We start from the raw sequence: 19,877 nt of genomic DNA, 5'->3' as shown, positions 1-19,877 counted from the left end.
GACAAGGAACTCAAAAGAGGGACTGTTGAGCTGCAGATGCTTCTAAACATGGGAAGGACACCTCCTAGGATTCCCAAGGGCAAGTTGACATTGTTGGCTCGCATCAGAGAAGTACTTCCAGCGGTAGGTCAGTTTTCAACGTTCTCTACAACACGGCAGTACTATGACTTCTCTCTTCCTGAGGACGGGTTTCCCCCTTTGTAACCTTTGTCTATAATGTAATTGACATGCATAATTGAAGAGCTATAACTGATGCATAACACAGTTTTGGGAAGACAACACGATGATTTCATATATGCACCTATTGTGAAGTGATTACCCAGTTAGCTGAGTTAACAGCCATCACCTCACATAGATTAATTTTTTTTTCTTGAGATGAGAACTTTAAAGATCAGATCTCTTAGTAACTTTCAAGCACATAATACAGCATTGCTAGCTTTAGTCACCATATGCTGTAATTACATCCTCAAAACTAATAACTGGAAGATGGCACCTTTTGAAAATCTCCTATTTTGCTCAATGCTGCATCTCCCACCCACCCCCAGCCTCTGTTCTTTGTATTTGAGTTCAATATTTTTATATTCCATATATAAGCAAGATGATACAGGATTTGTCTTTCTATCACTGACTTATTTCACTTAGTACAAGCATTTTAAATTCTCTTAGCTAATCAGTTTCTTTAAAAAGCTTTGTCAGTGTTCTTAATGAATGCACATCTACCTGGGGACCAAACGATCAATGTTTATACTGAATGTCTACTGTACAGCGGACACCAAATACAATATTCAGTATAATTTTCTTATAGTATGCCCTATACCTACACCCAACCCGGTGGTATAGGGGTTATAAAGTCTTCAAGAGCAATGCTTACCATTGGAAAACCTGTGGGGAAGATTTGCATGAAAACAATCAGCAGAGTCAAAGAATCAGAAAGGAGTTCCTCTCTGGTGGCGCAGCGGGTTAAAGCACTGCACTGAGAATCTAAAGCCGCTTCCGCATGAGTTCAATTCCCGCCTGCCCCGGAGGTGACCACGTGGCATGGCAGACCTCTCCTGACCCGCCCACTGCTCCCCTCAGCAGTGTACTTCGTCAATCTGCCTGTTCTGCTCCCCACTCTGTCTCTGGTGAAGCCTCTCACCGCCCCTGAGCCTCTGGCCTGTACCCCCGGTTCTGTATGCACAAATAAATAAATCTTAAAAAAAAAAGAATCAGAAAGGGAACGGATTCATGGTAGATGTGCATTTTCTAAGTCCTATGTTAGAATGCATGTTGAGTGTTTTTAAGATGAAGTGTTTATGTATGTACTTGGGATCTGGAATTTCAAGATTCAGGAACGGCATCTTCACAGCAACGTGTGAGGCAGGATGGTCCTCTAAGCAGCATTATGTTCTTAATAAGGACAAAGATTAGGGATATTCAGGGATGGCAGCAAGAAAGCTGGATAAGAGGTAATTTAAGGATTAAAAAAGAAATCTAAGTCTGGGGCATTCTGTGGATTTCTGTGACTTTGGCTTTTGTGAAAGTCGGGTTTTCCCATAAGTCAGAACATTATCAGTCTAATCTTCCTATTTGTAATTCTGAAAAATTAGAGCCACTAGTTATTTCTTATTCTCAATCAAGGAAGGCATGCTTTGACATTTTTATTTCTTTAGGATGTAGAATTCTATCATTGTTTTAACATGCTGTTTCTCTCTCCAAAGCTGTGTGTTTTTGTTTTAGTCCTCGAGGAGGGTAAATGTTGGATTAGGATTAAGTAAAGCAGTTTCACAGTTCTGGATCTTCCTATTGTATTTAGAATCTTGCAATTTGGATTTAGAGCTTTCCCGTGTAGGTTAGAGTCAGGGAACCTATTAGGTTAGAGTGAGAGGTACAACTACATTTATTTGTGTTTGAGAAGAAAGACCATCTCATGATAAAATTGTCATCATTATCTTCTGTAGTGGAGCCCAGTCCAACAAACTGGGGTGTGCCTGGGAAGCCTGAGGAGGGTGCATCTACAGTCTCTTGCCCTCCTGCAAGGCATGCATAAAGATGCAAACTCTGTGTCTCCTCCCCACTTTCCTAACAGCACTTCAGCCATTTTACAAAAGAAAGATATCCTCCCCTGCCACAACACAACTTGAAATGTAAAAACTTCCAGGGTGGCAAATAAAGGAGAATTCAAAATCAAAATTAGAGTTATTATATTGGGGGGGCTTATCTAATGATGAGGTACATAATTTTTTCAAGTTTCTTATTGGGAGGCATGCTGCAAGACGCATTTGATGACTACAGGTACAGAAGAAACAGTGACGTGTAATGAAGAAAGCATGGATTTTAGTCAGATACATGTGGGTTCATGTTTTGGCTTTATCTCTTGGGCCAAGTTAATTGCCTTCTCTGAACCTAGGTTTCCACATAATTAAATTGGAGGTCACAATATTTCCTCTGAGGACAGGCATTAGAATTAAATGATGAGATATGTAAATTGCTGGCACTAGTACTAGTCAATATCAGTGCCATTCCCCTACAGTCCCAGCACATTCTCCATGGCTGCCAGATGGTGTTCTAAAAATTAATGATCAGGCTATATTTTTAAATTACACATTCATGAACTATCCTTCTGCGTAACAATTACTAAGGAAGAGAATGAACAGACCCCTGTCCCATAGATAGCTGCTAGCAGACAGACATGTTGAAACCCAGCACGCTCTAGTATAAGAACAACTTTGCAGCGGAGAAATGGAACACAAAAACTGCAGTGGAAAGTCTTTGGTGGGTACTCTGTGACGGGATGTGTTGAAATGGTACCGCACCTCCATTCTTCCTTCACAAGCCCAAAAACCCAGTCCAATTGGGAGAGGGTTGATTAAGCAAAAAGCAACTACAAATATTGATCAGTCCTCTACAAAATTTTTGCCAAGGTCATAAAGCCAAAGTCTAAGCAGTTGCACAGCCAAGAGAAAGTGACCAGCTTTGGGAGATGATGCAAGGCGGCAGTCAGGGACAAAAGACACCATCTGTACTCTCCTGCCTGTTTTCCTGTAAATCTAACATTATTCTCATAATGTTGATTACTACTTCTCGGCTTTGATCTGAGAATAAACTGTTGAGTTGGATGAATTGTTCTACTTTAACAGTTAATTGTCCTACTTTATTTTTTAGAACAATTTTTAGACTTAACAGAAAAAATGAGCAGATACTAGAGTTCCCATGTTACTGTTTCCTATTATCAATCTTGCACTAGAGTGGTACATTCATTACAATTAATGAACCAACACTGACATGTTATTATTAACTAAAACCCATGGTTTAAATGAAGGTTTGTGCTGTGTTGTATGCAGATCTGTGAGTTTTGACAAATTGACAGTGACAGAATCATACAGAACAATTTTACTGCACTAACAATCTGTGCTTCGCCTACTCATCTCATCTTCCCCTTCCCAGCCCTCTGGTAATCACTTTTTTTTTTACTGTCTCTAGTTTTCCTTTTATCAGAATGTCATATAGTTGTAGTTATAAGATATATAGACTTTTCAGACTGTTTTTTTTTTCCACTTGGTAATGTGCACGTAAGGTTCCTGATGCCTTTTTAAATAAAATTTATTTATGCATACAAGAACTGGGATACAGGCCAGAAGTGCCGGGTAGGTGGTGGTTCACCAGAGACAGAGTGGGGGACAGAACAGGCAGATCTAGTGAAATATACTGCTAAGGGGAGCAGCAGGTGAGACAGGAGAGGTCTGCTGTGCCATGTGGGCCACCTCCCTGGCTGGGGATCAAATTCGTCCTGCAGTGCCTGTGGAGAGCTTCATAATCTGTGACTTAACTCCCTCACCACCTGAAAGGCCCTCCTGGGCTTGACAGCACATTTATTTTATTGCTACAATCTATTTACTGCGTGGATACTGCACCTGAGAATGACACCCCAGCTGTCTCCAGTTTTTGGTGATTATGAACAGAGCTGCGTATAGACAGCCCTGTGCAGGTTTCTGCATGGAGATGAGTTATTTAGAAGTATAATGTATAATAACCAAATATTTTGGAATTTCCAGGTGTGTCTCTGCTACTGATTTCTAGTTTAATTTTATTATGGCTCAAGAGCATACTTTGCATTTCTGTTCTATTATATTTGTTCAGATAGGTTTTATGAACTAGAATGCGGTATCTATTGGTAAATGTTCCATGTGTCCTTGTGACAGATGTCAACTAGAGCCAATTGTTTCAAAGTGCTTTTCAGTTTAACAGTATACACTTACTGGTTTTTGCCTGCTGGATCTGTCAGTGACTTGATAGGGTGTTGATGTTTCTAATTATATTAATATGTATATATGTTATTATATAATAATATATTATGTGATGTTATATATGGTTATATATGGATATAGAGAGTGGGTACATATATTTATGAAATAGTGGGTTTGTTTGCTTTTTCTTACTGTTCTCTCAAGTTTATCCCTCTGTCTCTTTGGAAACCACTTTTTATTATTAAGTAATACCCTTTTATGAAGGATGGGTATTCTTAAAATATTCAATAAAAATTCACTGATGAACTCACCAGACTTCTTCATGGGAAGATTTAAAAATTACTAATTCAACTTCTTTGAATTAGTAAATTGACCTATTCATACTCCTATTTCTTCTTGAGGTAGTTCTAGTGATTTGTCTTTCTATACATGTGTTCATTATGTCTAAATTGTTTCACTTGCTGACATGAAGTTGTTTATAGTACCTCTGTATAATTTTATACCATTTTCACTCCTTGTTTTGATAACACATATCTTCACTCTTCATTTCTTGGTCAGTCTAGCTAATGGTTTCACGATTTTGACCTTGACAAAGAACAAAATTGTAATCTCACTGACTTATTGTTTTTCTGTCTGCTATTTTATTACTATCTGCTCCAACCTTTATTTCCTTCCATTTGTTTGCTTTGGATTTTGTTTGCTTTTCATTATTTAGCTTAAAGGGGAAAATCTAGGTTATTAATTTGAGGCCTTTTTCTTTTCTGATATTGGTAATTATAACTAGCTACACATTAAACATTACTTTAGCTGTATTTCGTACATTCTTACATTTTGTATTTTGTTTTCAAATATTTAAAATTTTTTTGCTATTGTTTTTTTTCTTTGACCTATGAATTTTAGAGTGCATTGTTTCATTTCCAAATATTTTTGAGTTTCTCCTGTTTTTTTCTTTTCCTGCTGGGGATCTTATTTCCATGTACAAAGAACATACATGGTATGGGTTCAATCTTTAAAAAGAAACTTGTATCGAAACTTGTTTTGTGGCCTAACATATGATTTATTATTCACTTGGAAGCATTAAAAATATAATTTGAATGTTTTGAACAAGCATTTTTTATGATGATATCAGTCATGTACCATAAAATTCAACTTGTAAAGTATACAATTCACTGTTTTTTAGTGTGCTCACAAGATTGTATAAACATCACACAATCAAATGTCAGAACATTTCTTTACAGATTCCCAGGAGAATCTGTAGCTACCAGCAGTTAGTGTATGTATTTTCCCTTTAATCCAGGCAGCCACTACTAGGCTATTTGTCTTTATGGATTTACCTATTTAGGACACTTCCTATTAAGAGAACATTAAGTATGTGGCCTTTCGTGTCTGGCTTCCTCACTTGGCATCATGTTTTCAAGGTCCATCTGCACTCCAGCATGTTCACGCCTGTTAAGACTGACTAATATGCCATTGTGTGGATGCACCACATTTGTTTATACATTCATCAGCTGATGGTTGTTTATGTTATTTTCACTTTTGGGCTATTAAAAGTACTGTTGTTATGAAACTAGTGCAGTTTTTATCGGGTGTACATTTTTTTAAGAAGTATATAATCTCTGGGATATGAGTTAACTACCTGTTACTCAGAAACCTAGGGAGAGAGAGAACATGCTGGAGAGAGACAGACAGGGAGAGACAGAGACTGACACTATGTGTCTGTCTTTCTCTGTGTGTGGCCAACCCAAGTTCCTGAATATTTACAAATAGTCTCTGGGTATAAGATGAGGCCCTTAGGGCTGAGTCAACTCTTAATAGCTTAGCTCTACCCTACATACTTCAGTTTCCCTGGCTACATGCCTTACCTTCTGTTCTGAACCACATGTAATGAGCCCTGCAGGGTGGGAAATGAGCCATGACATTCATGCCCAAAGAAGCCAGTACACATGCACACAGTATATATTCCTGTTATGCTTTGGGGATGAAAGGAAAAGTGATATGTATCATTTTGTGATGCAAGAAAAGCGATAGTGAAAATCCTGCTCTCAAGTTGGGGGAACAAAAATCATCCATCAATCAATGGATGTGATGATACCCAAATACTACTTTGGTTAGAAAAATAATCCCACATAAACTCCCACTTTTCTGTCCTTTGGGTCCTAAAACTTTCATCACTGTACTGCAGTGCATCTGTGGAGGAAAAGCATGTGGTAAGCCAGATAGTTATTCACCAGCGTCCTCTACTTTTATTCCTGGCTGTCGGTTCAGTTTTGGCCTTTCTCTGAGACTGCATCTTCCCACTGCCTATCACTTGACCCTGAAATGGTTGTGAGGATTCTTCCAATCTTCCTTCAAAACAAGAATCTGAACACTCTTTGTCACCTAAAAAGGGAGAGTGTGGCAATGTTTCTTTACAACACTGTAATCCCATTCTGCATAAAGATTGTGAAGGGTAAGAAACAAATAAAGGAAACCAAGGGGTAAAAATGTTCTCCAAGAACAGGCACTTCAGATGCAGGACAAAGAGAGTCAATACTTGACTAAATGTTGGCCTGATTTGGCCAAATGTAACCACATATGACATGCTCAGGCATACGTTTAAAAGACAAGATATTCTGTACCTGCTTGTTGAAATATCCTCAAAAGGGTAGAGAATCTCTCCATTGTTACAGATTTCACAGATGAACCCCTTCTGGCTACAAAGACTGCAGCTGTACACGTGTGAGGTGGCAAATTTAATGACCTTGCCCAAGAATGGAGCCAGCTTCCCCTCTATCACCTGCAGAAAGAGAAATGGGGCAGGGAAGTCAATTCATTGAGAACAGAAGTCTTGCAGACGCAGGAGGACTGGAATTCCTTTCCTTCACACAACAGGAAAACCTCTAATTATAATTTCTCAGCAACACTGAGAAAGAAAAGACATGGTATTTTAGTTCCAAAAGAACTCTCTAGCTTAAACCACTAGAGGTTGGAAAATGAGGATGTTGAAACTTCTTTTTTATTCCTTTTTCTTTGCATGGTATAAGGGGGATGAGGAACAACAAATGGAGACTCTTCTCTCATAGACCAATTGCATAGTTTTGCTGCAATATAGAGGAGTGTGGTGGATTTCCCAAAAGTAGACTGGAAACATACTGGGCAAATATAACATATAATTTTATATAGTATAAAAGGTAGATTTTTTTTTTTTTTTACCATCTCCTTTAAGAGCATGAAAGATATGGGGGAAAAGCAGGTCCTTTGCTTTTGATAAGTCTAACAGGTTGCAATTTGGCAACCCAAGGCCCATGTCCAGACTGAACTTTTTTTTTAATCTCTTTGTCTTTAAAAAAATGAGCCAATTTAATAATTGGAGAATTGCACATAAAAATCTTTATGTTTGGCTTCTTTTTGAAAATCACTATATTCAGCAAAATGAGGCCTGACTTCATGATGAGGAGCCTGGCTCTGAGGAGGGATCACTCACTCCCATGAGGCACCACTTCTCCAGTGACAGGGGACCCCAGCCCCTACTGAATGCATCTGCCTGCCCCACTGTCACCTGCTGGCCTGTGCACATGCCTGACCCTCTCACTCAACCAGCAGAGCATGTGGCTCAAAGACATCAGCAGTTCATACACTGACAAGATACACTCTGCCTTTCTCTCTCACTTAGGAACACATTCCTGTATGTGCTGATTTAAATAGAATATGAAAAATTTTATTTGGAAATAGCTGGATACTTTCAAATGAATACACAAGGAAATGTCAACTTTACATACAGAAGGGAATGATACAGAAGGGAAATAGAGTGAGTCATACCCAGAGAGAATGCCGGTGTGGGTGACACGAGTGCCAACATGAGTGAGTACTAGGGACTGAGCAATCAAGCAAAAAGACTACCAGGGATGTAATGATATAGCTTGCTCAAAAAAGAAGCTAACCGGGCCCTCCCTCGTGGTGAAAGGGGTTAAAGCTCAGCATGGTGAAGTTATGAGCAGCCACTGCAGCAGGAGTTTGATCTCCAGCCAGGTTGCTGACCCACATGGTGCAACAGACCTCTCCTGTCCCACCCACTGCTCCCCTCAGCAGTTTATTTCAGTCAGGCAGCCTGTTCTGCCCCCCATGCTGTCTCTGGTGAGTCCTCTCATACTCCACACCTCTGGCCTGTACCACAGTTCTTGTATGCATAAATAAATAAACCTTAAAAAAAAAGAAGCTAAATGTACCAGTAGAGATAAAAACTGAGGTGGTTTTCTTATAGTGAAACGATCTTGTGTTTTAAAAATGAAAAGTAGAACACTTTCTCACATTATATGCAAATATTAACGTGGTTTAAATAGTTGGCCACAAGACCAGAAACCACAAAAATCATAGAGGAAAACACAGACAGAACACTCCAGTCTTTGGGGACTTATCTCCAAAGGCAAGGAAAACATAAGCAAAAATAAACAAATGGGACTATATCAAACTAAAAGGCTTATGTACAGTGAAAGAAATTATCATTTATAAAATAAAAAGATATCCTACTAAATGGGAGGAAATATTTGCACATCATACATCTGACAAAGGGTTAATATCTAAGAACTCCATTGTACACATAGAACTAAAAAATAACCCAATAAAGAAGTGGGCAGAAGAGCGAAACAGACAGTTTTCCAAAGAAGACATACAAATGGCTAACAGGCACATGAGAAAAAGCTCATGATCACTTATCACCAGGGAGATGCAAATCAAAGCCACTATGAGACACCACCTTGCACCTGGGAGAATGGCCCATATCCAAAAAACAAGAAACAAATGATGGCAAGTGGGTAGAGAGAAAGGATCCTCGGTACACTCTTAATGGGAATGTAGACTGGTCCAGGTCCTATGGAAAACAAGAGTTTTTAGTTTCCTACAAATATTAAAAACAGATCTCCCATATGATCCAACAATTCCACTCCTTGGTATTTACCCAAAGAATGGAAAAACACTAATTCTAAAAGATGCGAGAACTCTATGTCAACTGCAGCACTGTTTACAATAGCTAATTTATGGAAACAACCTAAGTACCCAAAACAGATGAATGGAATACTACTTGGCTGTAAAAAGAGAAGACTTCCTGCCATTTCTGAGAACATGGATGGAATTGGAGGGGGTTCTGCTCAGTGAAATTAGTGAGAAGGAGAAAGACAAACACTAGATGATTTCACTCATGTAGAATATAAAGAAAACAAAGGAACAGACCAAACTAAACCAAACAGACCCTACAGATAGTTTAACTAGAGTTGAAGCTCCTGGAGGGGTTGGGAGAAAGTGGGGACAAAGGGAAGGGCATTGTGGTGGTGGGTGTGATGTGGTAAGAAATCTGAAGCAATGTAAACTTATTGCCCTTAAAGTCATGCAGTTTTGTAAATCAGTGTTATTAAAAAAAGAATACAACAAAAACAACAAACTAAAATTCTAGGGAACAGAACCAGTTGGAAAAGCAAGTCTCTTATTACTTTGTATATAGTTTGTTTTTGCTTTAAAAAATTTGTACTACTGTTGCTAAGATATAGCTGGTGAACAGAAGATTGGGCTTTCTATTTTATAAGAATGGCCTTTCCTTAAACGGGGTGGATATTATATAGGCTGTTTTTTGAGTCAAGCAAGCAAATTTTCCACCATTCTTTAACTTATTCTCCTCCACATTACTTTCAGAAAGTCATAAACAGACCATCTTTAATTTATGTTTTCTCAAGGACCATTAAGTCCAGTAAACCCCAGTAAAGTGCACTCCTAACACGGGCACATGATACACACTTTCTAAGAAATAACCAAATCATACACTCACTGACCCATAAACACTTCCCAATGTGTCATAGAGTTATTGTGGTAACAATACTTAAGCTGAATTTGGTTTTACTTATTTTACTCTTCCCTGAGCAACCAAGATTAATGATACATTTAAAGAGAGAGGCACTAACTAGTCTTTTTAGGGCAAAACATGAGGACAATCTGGAAAACAGGCAAGTAAAGTGTGTTTGAAGGAGTTGATGAGAGTAAAAGATAATAAAGACATGAATGTTATGATCTACAGTCCTACGGGGGAGGTTGGATGTCTTCACATAACATTTTTAAATAAATTTTTGGGGAAAGATTTATTTATTTATGCATACAGATGCATTTATTTATGGGTACAGGCAAGAGATGCATGGATGGTGAGAGGTTTCACCACACACAAAGTGGGGAGCAGCGGGCGGGTCAGGAGAGGTCTGCGGTGCCCTGTGGGTCACCTCTGGGGCGGGGGTCAAACTCATGCTGAAGAGGCTTTAGCCTCTTAGTGCTGTGCTTTAACCCGCTGTGCCACCAGAGAGGGCCCAAGAACTTGAACATTTTGAGGACTTTTGTAATACTTCACCCAATTTACACTGCAGCAATGGATATAAATTCATATCTAGAGACTTTAATAAGTTTTTACAAAAATTTAGAAACATTATCAAATAACCTGATCTATAGCTTCCTTTTACTAAATCTGCATTTTTTATTGTTTAACATATTCCCCCTTCATATAATCCTCTCAAATTTTATTATTTAGTTTATTTAAGGTTCAACTTCTGTATATATCTATATATATATTTTTTAAAGATTAATTTATTCATACAGAACTGGGGTACAGACCAGAGAAGCTGAAGGTGAGAGGATTCACCAGGGACAGAGTGGGGAGCAGAACAGGCAGATCAACAAAGTACACTGCTGAGGGGAGCAGTGGGCGGGTCAAGAGAGGTCTGCCGCACCATGTGGATCTCCTCCGGGGCAGGCAGGGATTGAACTCATGCGGTAATGGCTTAAGCTTCTTAATGCAGTGCTTTAACCCGCTGTGCCACAAGGGAGGGCCCTGTATATATATATTTTAACTACTGTTGAAGTATTAGAATACAAGGACATTTGCGTTGAATATTGAATCATCATTATTTTTATTAATCAAATTGGTTATTCTAGTAGAAATAAGTAATACTAGTTGATTTTAATAGTTAAACATAAAAACATTATAATGACAACTAACTCAAGAATACTTGACCAGATGCTACTATATAGCAAACCATCGCTATTCTGGATGAATTAAATGCTAGTAATTTTTAGATGATTTGTTTGGGTTTTTTGAAAGTAATTACTTGGTCCACACCTTTCTAATGTTATACCTCTTGTTCATGTTTCATATCCTATTGCATTGTCCAACACACCTAAAGCATTATTAAATAATGATGACGTTACTGGACATTTTGTTCTTTCAATGAGAAACAAACTGGAAATTAGGGACTCTATCGTGAGTTGATTTTAGCCATTTAAATGCATACATCTTGTCACTCACCATATTTATTCATTATCTTTTTGTTAATAACAGCTTTATTGAGACCAGGTTCACACACCTATTTAAAGTTTACATTTGAACAGCTACTAGTTTATTCAGAGCTGTATATTGTTACCACACTTAACTGGAGAACATTTCATCAACTGTCCCCCCCAACCCTGTGCCCATTAGCATTACACCCCTTCCTCCCACCTCAGACTGTCCCCTCAGCCTCAGGTAAAGAATGATCTACTGTATGTCTACATAGATTTAACTACCCCATACACTTTATGTAAATGAAATCATACAGTATGTGACTTGTTTTGTGACTGGCTTCTTCACTTAGCACAAGTTTTCAAGGCTAAAGTTGATTTTTTTTTAAAGATTTATTTATGTGTACAAGAACTGGGGTATAGGCAAGAGGTGTGGGGGGCAGATCAGGTGATTCACCAGAAACAGAGTGGGGAACAGAACAAACAGATCTGCAGAAATCCACTGCTGAGGGGAACAGCAGGTCAGACGGGAGAGGTCTGCTGTGCCATGTGGGTCAGCTCTCTGGCTGCAGATTGAACGTGCTGCAGTGGGTGCTGATAACTTCATAGTGCTGAGTCTTATTAACCCCTTGTGCCACCAGAGGGGCTCTGATTTTCTTTAAAATATCTTTTTTTGTAAGTTTCCTTTTTTTCCCCATCATCCCATCCTTGTCTACATTAGTGAAACAATCTTCTTCTAGTTTTATTTCTGGATGCCTTTTTCCTTTGACCCACTTAGCATATGCTAGACATCATTTCATTATGTAATGCTCTCTTCCCTCAAACCTCTGGTGAATTTTATCATAAATACAATCTTCTTATTCACTCATTTCATAAAGTTACAGATTATGACCCAGATACTTTATTATAAGAGTGAACTAGAATAAAACTGGAGCTTACTTTTTGCCTGGTGTGCAAGTATAAACTGATCAACGCCATCTACTCACACTTATTTTCCTATTTCTTACGCTGTATCTTCTGTTGTGAGCAAGTGTTTCCCTGTGCAGAGTGAACTTATTCATGCTTGCACCATGTCATTTTCTCTCTCTGGAGCTTCACTTATTTTCTTAACACATGTTTAAATTTCACCTAGGCTTCATGACTCATTTATTCTGGCTTGATCTGGAAAGCCATGACTATTTTAACCATCACGATCTCTTGTGCTTCATGTAATTTCCTCTACATCATGTAATTCAATATAGAAGTTAATGCTGTTTTATCCTCTTGTTGTTTAGTATGTAATTGTTTTGCTTATCTAACTGTAGACTGAATCTGTAAGTGGTGATACTGCCTATAAAATGGTGACTTTACTGACAAAAAAATGACCATTTAACCTGGAACCACCTAAGAGAATGTAAATTGCTAGAAGGGAAAGCCTGAGTCTCCACCTTGTCTTAAATATCCTTCTCTGCCCCGCACCTAACTTCTTGTTGACTGACCCGAGACAGGAAGGAGGCTTTCCTGTCTCCTTCCTCGGCTGCTCAGTCATATCTAGGGCTGTCTTCGTGTCATAAACATTTTCAATCATCCTGCTGTGTAAGCCGGGGAAGGGCACCACACGTGCATGGACCTGGTGGCAGCCAGTATTCAGGGGCCCTTTCTGCTTCTGTTTACCGGTTTAATTGCCCTCCCATTTGTCAGCTTAGGTTTGTGGCCATGTTCGAAAGGGCTGAAGTTGCTGGACGTTTTTCCAGCAGAAAAGTGGAAAGATGAGGTAGTATTATGTAAGTTTTCCTTAGAATTTATAAACATTTAATGTCAAAGAAAGGCAAAATTTATGCTTATAATTTTCTAGGGGTACAGATATATTTAGGTTTCAATATTGTCTCGGAATATATGGTTAGCTGCACTGAGGACGTAGAATCCAGAATTCTGGCTTCTGGGCTAGGGGTTTAATTGCTACAAAGAAGCAGGTGGGACATTACTTATAGGTTCTTTTAAAATTAGACATATCTTTACTTTGGATATTTGCTTAAAAAAAGTAAAGTGTTCTACCTCCCACCATCCCCCCCACCCCAAGTCTTGCAGCTTTCACTCCCACTTTCTACGATCATTTGTTACCAGCATCAGGAAGATGGTAGCCTTGGAGAAGAACAAGGCTCAATGGTCCTACAGGCACAGTTAGGGTTGGGGAATGGAAAAGAGCAGCCAAGACACCAGTCACACTGGAAAATGCCCATGGGCAGGGAAAGATCAGATGACCAGCCAACAAGCTGGCCTATAAGTACACAGCCCAAGGGCAGGCAGACAGGAGAACTCTGCTATGTCAGTCTTAGACTGGAGTATCCCTTGGTGACAACAGTCCTCAAAGGGGCCCAGTCAGGGGAAAGTTCTACAAACTGTGTATTCAGGTTAAAGCTGATTCCAAGGATTTCCATATCACCAGGACAAAAAGTAAACTACAAAAGAACTTCCTTAATAAAACTGGCCAAAACTTGTTTGTTAAAAAAATTAACCACAGTACATTTTTTTGCTTCTTGACAACTTGGGTGTATTTTTCTGGTATGCAGTCATTTGATTCATTAGGGAGTCTCCCAGAGAGGCTGACATTACAGAGCTCTCTCTGCTCCCTTGGAACTTCGTTGTCTCTGGGCACTGAGGGAAGCAGGCTGCTCTGAGCACAGATTCTAGTTCAGCTGCTTTCCAGCTGCAAGACTCTGGCAAGTTACTCAACTATATGAGTCTCAGTTTCCTTAGCTGAAAACTCTGGACAACAGCTACTTGCAGAGTCGAGGGCAGGATCAGATGTAATGAAAGTACTGAACAGTGTCTAACTTGCAGCAAGTGATTGAGAAATAATAGCTTATTATTAGCTTATCTTAAGCCAAATAGAAGCTTTCTATGATTTAAACTCATTCCTTCTTTCAAACACTTGAGATTTACAGCAGGGGGAAGACAAAAAAGGTATGAAGTTCATATGTCATTTTTTTCCATATGTCATTTTAATAGGCACCAAACTCTCCTGTGTGGGTGGGACCAGTAGAAATTAATATAAAACAGTCAAATCCATTTCTCTTTTTATTACTGTAAATACAAGAACAGAACTTCCATGGGTAGATTTACCTTTGCCAGCCAAAATGCTGGGCAGGAGACATTTAACACACCTCAAGCTTGGTTTGAATCACTCTTGTAAGAATACCACAGCAACACCTGGAAATTGCCTTTGTTAGTCTTTTTCTACTTGCAATTAAATTGATCACAGGTTACTAAAACTTTATAACAATTCATCAAAAGTCAGAAGGCCACTTCAAGTATTAGAAACTTGGTGGCTTTAGTCAACCAGGTGGTTATTTGGCATCACGTCATATGTGATGGTAAAACAGATTGAAATGAGGTTTCATGATGCCTCCTTTTCCCACAAAGTGCCTATCTACGTGAACAAATTCATGACAAAGTAATTAGCAGAAAACATATGTAGCTTCCCCCCGGCGCCTCACCCCCCTGCACGCCACCTCCGTCACCTTTTCCATATACTAAATTGCCCTATCTCCTTGAGAAAAGGCAGATGTCCACCATAGGGTGAAAGAGTTGTTTCTGTTTTCCATTAAACTTAATTTCTTGTACTCACAGAGGTACTAGTTTGATTTATTTACGCGGGGAGTGTGCACACATGACTACTCCAGAGGTGCTGCACTGACACGGTGTTGAAAGAGTATGTATTTCCCTTTGCAACTTAAAATTACGTGTCCTTTTATGGCACGGCAGGGGGATAAAACGCAGCAGTGTGCTGATGTCTTCTTTCAGAGTTTGCTATTTTTCACTTGTGCAGTGTCTTTTTCAATTCTTTTCATTAGGAGCTTCAGGTACTTTGAGCCCTTAAGGAACCACCAGACATCACTTTCCATGCACCAATGAGCTGACAAATACACCAGACATGTTTACCCTCTTTGCATAAGAGCAGCCCATGAACGCTGCCGCCTGGGTGAGCTGCCAAGCTCAGGGCGACACACATTCCCCTGCTTCTATTCTGGTCAAGATGGTCAGCAGTGGAATCTGAGGCCAATGGCTTTCTTGCAGACTAAGACAACAGACTTTATTTGATTTACTTTCTTGCAGACCAATCAAAAATTACAATTAAGTTAAAAAATAACCTAGTGCTGCTTTTTCCAAACCACAGTTGCAGAAACAGCTGCTTATTACTCATGTGTGGCACCAGGAAACTTGCACTGTCAAGGTCAAGGTCTGCAGCCAGTAGGGATCTGTGGGACTGGGGAGAAGGCGGACATGATTCTTATATGATGGCTCCCTTCACTCCCGAGACACCAGCACAAAATTCAAGCTCTGCAGGCAGAGCGAGACAGAGCACTAGTAACGTGGACAAGAAAAAGAAAGACTAAAGCTCTTTCCCATTGAATTTCTTTAGGCATCGGCTAAGTCCTTCTCCCGGTTTGTCAGGTTACCTTCCATTTCAATACCAGCATTCCTCAGTCATTGTGCAGCATCTAGATTCTGGACAACTGTGGGGAAGACTTTGATGAAGAGGCTGCTGCACTTGACAGATGGCCCCTCCTCTAAAAGTCTAACCAAAAGACCCCATTCACGGGAAACAAAGCCACTGCCACTCACTAGTAACAAGCTGGCTTGATGAAATGGAAGAATCAAAACTGTCACACTTTGTAAAATGATTTCAAATATAAGTTAGTTTGCGTTTGTGCAGCCAGAGGACCAGGGAAGAGCAGCTTGCTGCTTTGCCCACCCCTGCTGCTCAGCAGAGTGCTGGGTACTGGGGTGTCTGATGACCAAGGCAGGTGAGCACACAGAAGGTTGAGGAATTCTGCTTCAGACTGAAAATCTTACACGCAGCAAGACTCTTGTGATTCTTCATTCGATTCTCAATTTTACTCCTCTTCATCATTTACCTTGGAAACTAAAACTAAAAGATACCATCCTCTGATTTTTCTTAAAAATAGAAACTAAAAAGCAAATAGGAAATAAAAAGTGAGATTTTCCTGTTTCAAAAGGTGATTAAAACCCCGTTTTCCCATAATGGAGCTTATCGTGGCTCAAAGCTGGGATGTTTGTTTATAAACAGAAAACTGTGTGCTCCAGTGAGTTGCTCTGCCCCCTCTTGAGCCTCTCAGGGCTGCTCTAACAGGACAGGGATTTTGGCCAACCAAGCACTTCACTGAAGGTGGATTATGCTGTTACCAATTAACTCTTATCTGATCTCCTTGCAAAGGTGACAGTTTTTACTTAAAGATTTGGAAACTGTGATATTTAGCCTGGGTTGATGTAATTGTGCAGATTTGTGAGTGGTTATCATCATTCCTATTCAACTACATTTAGCTTCTTGCTGGAAACTAAGTCCTGGGGGAATAAAAGATAAAGGCATTTCGACTTTAATGTTCTTCCATGACTGAATGGCAGAGAAGAACCCAAGAACATGATTTTTTTTAAGTAAACGTGGAGGCGCCAGCTTCAGACAGTTTTCTGCACAAAATCAAGGTGTGTGGCTGAGTCAAGCTTCAGTCTCGTGGAACTTCTTTGGAATCTACTTGCAGAGTAACTGCAATTATGTGGCCCAAATATTGTGAACTAAACAGACAGATGTGTTAACATAGTTTGATACATGTATATTATTTATTGGGAAAACAGATTAAAATGGACAGCTCCAGAACATTCTCATGATATGTTGGACAGAATTTATTGCTCTCTACATGTCTAAAATAAAATCTAATTTAGGCCTCTATCAATCATTTTGGGCCTAGTTACAATATTATGAACATACTGAACAGTAAACGAAAAAACACCCCCAGGTGTCCTCCCTTTCTTTCTTTAAAGATTTATTGATGCATACAAGAACTGGGGTACAGACGAGATATCGCGGGGGTGGGAGGTAAGAGGATTCACCAGGGACAGAGTGGGGACCAGAACAGGCAGATCAACGAAGTACACTGCTGAGGGGAGCAGCGGGCGGGTCAGGAGAGGTCTGCTGCACCATGTGGGTCAGCTCCCTGGCTGGGCATAGAACTCGTGTTGCAGTGGCTGTGGACAGCTTTATAGTGCTGCATTCTAACCGCCGTGCCACCAGGGAGGGCCCCGGTGTCCTTTGTTAATACAGCTACCTGACTTTATGAGAAAACTGAGGTGCAGAGAGGTGAGGAGAGCTGCCTAAGATCACCCCAGTGGTTAGTGACAGACCAGCTCCCGCTCTAAAGCCCCCCTCAGCCTCAGGAAGGGCCGTTCTGAGGGCATCTCCGGCCAGAGTGCAGCCCTAGGAGTTGCTTCAGCCTGAGGATTCTGACGTCACTGAGTGGCCACTGATCCACCCTGTAGAAGTGGAGGGTTTCGAAAATGGCTCAGTCCCAGCATGGAAGTAAATACACAGCCTAGATGGCTCAGGTTTACACCTCGTGGTTTTGATCTGAAATGGATCTGCCTTTAGCTTACAGAAAAACTTACAGCCAAACATATTTAGTCCTTGTATGAAACGGATTTTTTGATGCCATATCTCTTGTAAAATTTTTTGAACATGGAGTATGATTTTGAATAGTTTCTTATTGGCAGATTTAATGCCAAATTCATGAATTAAAACTATACAAATTCTATGACAAGATGGGACTTAACATCAGTTTAAAATCCTAGGCTATTTATTGAAACTAGAGAAGAAACTAGAATTGTTTTTCATTGGAAAAACAATTGCAACTGGAAAAAAAAAGAGTACCTTCTTATATGCAGGTAGATGAGAGAAACATGGCTTTTCAGAGAGGATTTGAAACAATAGTGTGAGATACTTTAACAGAAAAACAACACAAGATGCCCTGCTTAAAGGAACAGACAATTGAAGGGGAAAGAAAGGCAACATGACCTCATCATATCAGGGAATGACTCACTGAGATTTAGGAGTGACATAAAGGCAAAAAGCAAGGAAGGGAAGGGAAAGGAGGAAAACAAGAAAGAAAGAAAGAAAGAAGCTGGCTAAGATAGATAAAGAAAGCCACTCCAGATGCTCACAACAAGAAGCTCACTGACTGATAACTGAAATGGGAATCAGAAATCTTAATTTCTGTTCACACAGTAAACACACTGACCAAGAGCACAGTAAGCTTCCTGGTCAGTCACTCAACCTTCCCGCGCCTCAGTTTCCTCACCTAAAAAATAAAGTGAATATACACTAAGTCACTCAAAACTAGATGATCAATAAGGATCCCTCTCAGTTTGAAGATTCTACAATTTTGTGATTAACTTACAGGGAAAACTTCAAAAGAAGCTTGTTGAATACCCCCAGGAAAGTAGAAAGAGAATATCTGTGGAGATAGATAAAAGGTGAGTTTAACCAGACTAATTAGAAGATACCCTGGGAAATTTTCAAAAGAAAGTGAAATAATGTCACCAGCTTTTTATTCCCCTGCTTGCTGAGTGCCATTCAAAGAAGGAGTTAATGCTTTTTAGGAACCATCCCTCACAGGTGTGCAACCAGATATGTTTTTCTGAAGATGTCTGCAAATCCCTTCCTTTCATCAATGCATTTAATTAGTTAATGTTTAGATAGCACTGAGGGGTGAAAAGTACAATATAAGTGCTCAACATTATTATTACTTAACAGCTTTTATGAGACTAGCAATGGCTAAGATTAAATGAAAAACCGAAATGAATTGTTGGCTGGTAGGTTGTGATCTAATAAACTGCTAGGTCACTGGTGTGAGGAAAACCAATCCTTGCATATAAATTAAAATAGGTGCTCTTTATTAATGTAATGCCATTGTCTTGAGAGTGTTGGTAATTTTTATTCTTTGCCTCAAGGTACCAACAAATAGGAAACCACAACTCATTACATAGTATTGATTATAATTTCTCACATCTTGTCTTTCAAGAATATTATCTGTTGTGCCTGTGGCATCTGTAAACTGACATCTATATACCCAGAATGTGGATTCAGAGTCATATGGAAATTACATAGACAGTAAAAGTGGAGAAAGATAAATTGTTTAACAAATGATGTTGCGGCCACTGGTGAATCACTGGGAGAGAAAAAAAAAAAAGACGAACCTCAAATTCATTCATAAAAATTGTTAGCCCAGAAAAATAAAAAATTAGAATATAAAAAGACAACCAAGCAAAGTTTCTAAAACTGTAAAACTGTGGCAGAGAAAAATGTTAGAAAAACACTTCCATAGGGTAAATGTTTGCCATTGTAGAAGGCAATATACCTATTTATATAAAAAATGCCATTTTCTTAAAAGAGATCTTTCAGATGGGTCAAACACTACACGACATACACTTCAATGACATCTTTAAAGACAGAGCACCCAACACCACAATAGTGAAGGCAAAGATAAATAGATGGGACTACATCAAGTTAAAGAGCTTCTGTACAGCAAAAGAGAC

At 39.4% G+C, this 19,877-nt stretch overlaps 1 protein-coding gene across 1 annotated transcript in view; it reads right to left on the bottom strand.

Moving 5' to 3' along the window:
* Positions 1 to 19,877, bottom strand: part of PLEKHM3 (pleckstrin homology domain containing, family M, member 3) — a 168,084-nt gene that overhangs the window by 21,290 nt on the left and 126,917 nt on the right. Inside the window, exon 7 of the mRNA XM_004674343.2 lies at positions 6,845 to 7,002. Coding sequence (XP_004674400.1) covers positions 6,845 to 7,002 — 158 coding nt within the window. The remainder of the gene's footprint in view (positions 1 to 6,844; positions 7,003 to 19,877) is intronic.

The sequence above is a fragment of the Condylura cristata genome, unplaced genomic scaffold (genome assembly GCF_000260355.1).
Source record: "Condylura cristata isolate star-nosed mole 26May11 unplaced genomic scaffold, ConCri1.0 scaffold00002, whole genome shotgun sequence".
Taxonomy (NCBI): Eukaryota; Metazoa; Chordata; class Mammalia; order Eulipotyphla; family Talpidae; genus Condylura; species Condylura cristata.
The sequence above is the reverse complement of the archived record's forward strand: the minus strand, read 5'-3'. Positions and strand labels throughout refer to the sequence as shown.